The sequence below is a fragment of the Malus sylvestris genome, chromosome 14 (genome assembly GCF_916048215.2).
Source record: "Malus sylvestris chromosome 14, drMalSylv7.2, whole genome shotgun sequence".
Classification (NCBI taxonomy): Eukaryota; Viridiplantae; Streptophyta; class Magnoliopsida; order Rosales; family Rosaceae; genus Malus; species Malus sylvestris.
The window spans coordinates 17,557,994-17,561,641 of NC_062273.1; the positions used below are offsets into that span (position 1 = coordinate 17,557,994).

At 34.7% G+C, this 3,648-nt stretch overlaps 1 protein-coding gene across 1 annotated transcript; it reads right to left on the reverse strand.

Moving 5' to 3' along the window:
• Positions 1-558, reverse strand: LOC126600901 (dirigent protein 5-like). Its single transcript, XM_050267603.1, has one exon. It carries the CDS (start codon positions 556-558, stop codon positions 1-3), a length of 558 nt encoding a protein of 185 aa, XP_050123560.1.
• Positions 559-3,648: the final 3,090 nt, after the last annotated feature.

The following is a 3,648-nucleotide window of genomic DNA, read 5'->3' on the forward strand; positions in this document are numbered from 1 at the left end:
TTAATAACATTCATACAACTTGATATCCATCTTGAGGCGAAAATAATATGCACCCTGGAAAGTATCAGTTTGAAGAGTGACAATCCCTCTAGCCATGAAGAAGTCTCCAGTCCCTCCAACCACCGAAAGATCCCTAGTTTTCTCTGGCATCAAATCCGCACCCATAATATTCAATGTACCCCTGTGCTCACTTGAGTTGAATACCAATGTGTACGCAAACCAAGCTGAGTTGGTGTCCTTTCTGTCGTAGAAATAGAAGCCTTGCGCATTTGCAATGGGCGGAGAGTGATAATTATCGTCCTTTGTAATAGGGTCATTAAAGACAACAAGCATACCGAATTGAGAGTTTGGCGCAAGCTTGGTTGAATTTGCTACTGCAGCAGATGTTGCATTAGTCTTATCCTTCTGCGTGCCATCAAACAGTTTGTCATGGTAATACAGCTGCATTCTCATGCATGGTTTCTCTGCTTTGAACTTTCGAGTTCTGGTTGATAAAACAGATGGAAAAATAATGAAGACCAAAATAAGGAAACAAAATTTTGCTGAAAAAGTTGTCATGGTATTACTTTCCTACGTTTGATCGGATTGTTGTGTTTGATTAGATAAAACTACCTAATTGTTTCAATTTATATTTAAGTTTGGAGGTTGATTCGTTCTGTCGTTTTACTGGTAGGATTTTATTGAAGAATATGCCGAACGGTGTTTTGTACAAAATTTTGAGCACATACTCTTGTACTTTGCTCGATTTTTCATAATATAATACATAGAAAGTGCCATATTCAAGATTTTGGGCCGTCTAGGAATCAGAATCGTTTGAAGAAAAAAGTTAAGTAATTTTTAGGGTTTTGTACTTATATATCCTCGTCCCATACATATCTTGATTCCTGTGTGTATTAGGTCGAGATACTGCAGCAGCCAATGCCGATCGAAAATGCCTGAAACTGAAGTTGCCCGTATCAACTTTGGCTGTTTTGCAAAGTGATGAGGTCCCCAGCAGAAGGAACTGAGACAAAAGCCAACGGTAGGACTTGAGTAGCAGAGAGCTATAGACAATAGAGCGCGTTTGTAAATAAATACCACAAAATGTGCTTTGTTGTTTGGCCGCTGAGCAAAGTGAAGGAAGTGAGCGATATGTAGCTAAAGAGATCCTCTCCGATCTCTTCCACTAAGCCCACCGGATCAAGTGATTCGAGCTTTAAAATTTCATCAAACGGTCCATCTGTTTTGATCCCTTAAAAGCTATAATAATTTTTTACCGTTGGATAAACTTTCAAATGCCCGGATCGCTTGATCTTGATGGAGGAGATCCAGAGAGGATCTCTTTCCGATATGTGGAGGTTAGAGCTTTTGGGAAGACAGATTAGAATCTCTCTTTGTTTTACTTGGTATTGAATAATAAAATAGACCTATTGAGCAAAAAAAAAAAAATTCACCTAGAAAAAGACTTGGTATGTCACTGTGATATATCATATGCTGACAAAATAAATACATTAAATTTGATCCAAATATTTTTATTTTAATGTCATAATGGCAAACATATTATATTGTTATTATTATGCATTTTGAGGGACTAAATTAAATCCACCAACGATGTTTTTTACTTCAAACAAGTGATTCGTGGACAATCACTTGAATGTGCTTGCACCAACCAGATGCTTCTCTAAAAAAAAAAAAATATATATATATATATATAAATTGATTTATACCATCGCTTCTAATTTTTTATATCAAACATATAGCGTGCTTTAAATATTAAATTCAAAACCATAAGAATGAATTCTATTCACTATTTGCTCTATAAGCCTCGAAGTGAATACTCCGAATATGATGGTGATGCAAGGGAATGCACTGCTAACTCTTGAAACGAGCGATTTTGGTCAAAGAAAGAACTCAACTTTGGGTTCTGAAACCTGCAAACAAAGTTATACATTTTGCAGTGAAGTTCAAAATGGTTCGGCTGCCTAGGCACAAAATGTAACCCGATAACACCTTATTTGGTCAAGAAAGCTATTGAAGTGACATCGTTCGGCAAAATAAAGAAAATCTCTTTCACATGTCTTTTTAGTGCTCATGGGGGCATTTATGATCCCCTCTATCTAACATATATATTTCTTAGTAATTTGGCCTCAATTCTTTATGGATTGGAAATCTATCACCCAAACATAGTTGTCCAGGAATTAGAATAGCTTAAATCCAAACTACATATATAAGTAGTTTTTAGTGTTTTGTAGCTATCCTAGCTAGCTGCCTACATATATATAAAGTTCTGTCCTCTCTGTTCCGCCCTTCATACATATTTTGATTCCAACACACTGGCAAATAACCATCCTTAATCCTCTTTTATTAGTGAAATTAGAACAGAAGTGCAGGCCACACTTATAAAGAAAAGCAAATTAAGAAGAATTGCAATCGAATCTTATCTCTCTTTTTTATCCTTTGCATGCATACAGCAACTCTCTCAATTGAACACAATTTTAGCGTAATTAATTAGATTCACACAATTTGTTGTCCGTCTTGAGACGAAAATAAGAGTAAGCCTGCTGACTATCAGTCTGATATGTGGCAAATCCTTCTAGCCATGAAGAAGTCTCCAGTCCTTCCAACGACGGAAAGATCCCTAGTTTTTCCCTACATCAAATCTGCTCCCATAATATTCAATGTACCTTTGTATTCGCTCGAGTTGAACACCTCCTTAAAGTCGTAAAAATAGAAGCCTTGAGCTTTTGCAACGGGTGGCCTGTCGCCATTTGTCCCGCGATTGTTAAATACAACTAGCATACCAAATCAAAGTTCATGATGCCAAGGTTGGTTGCATTTGCAACGGCAGCAGCTGTTGCATTCGTGCCATCAAATATAATGTAGTGGTAAAACAGCACTAGCCTATTGCATGGCTTTTGTGCTTGGAATTTTGGGAGGACAAGCAAAAGGACGGCTTGCAAAAGTTGTCATTGTTGTTAATTGCCAATTGAATGAAGAAATCGTTGGCCATAATTCACTCTTGTGTTGTACTTATATATAAATAAATAAATATATATATATATATATATATATATATATATATATATATATATATATATATATCCGAGGCATCAATATATACATATATGGATATAGGGTGAACTGTCAATTTAGTTCGTAAATTATCACCTCAATGAAAATTAGGTCCCTAAACTATTTTTTTTAGAAAAAATCAGCCATTGAATTATAAAAATCTACCAATTACATCCCTAATATTATTTTTGAAGCTACTATATTCAATTTTCCGTCAATTTAAGTCACGTTACTTGCATATGATACACATTAGAGGATAGATTAGTAGTTTTTCATAAAAACAATAGTGTATGGAGTTAACTTTGAATTTTATTTATTGATCACCTTGTTGACAACCTTTTTAATAGATGTAGAAGGCACTCATGTACGATTTACTAATGGAGAAATTAGGTTTTCATCCCTCTTTTTGCTACTACATTGATTAAAACCTTATTCTTTTTCAATTTTGATCGAGGTCCTTAGTTGTTAATAAACGTCATTAACTATTTCAATAATAAAATATTTTTTATTTCTAAATATATTCATTTAGTGTTAGAAATGTTACATTTGGTATATTTATATTTATGGCTAAATTTTTTATGTCACATCCCGACTCCA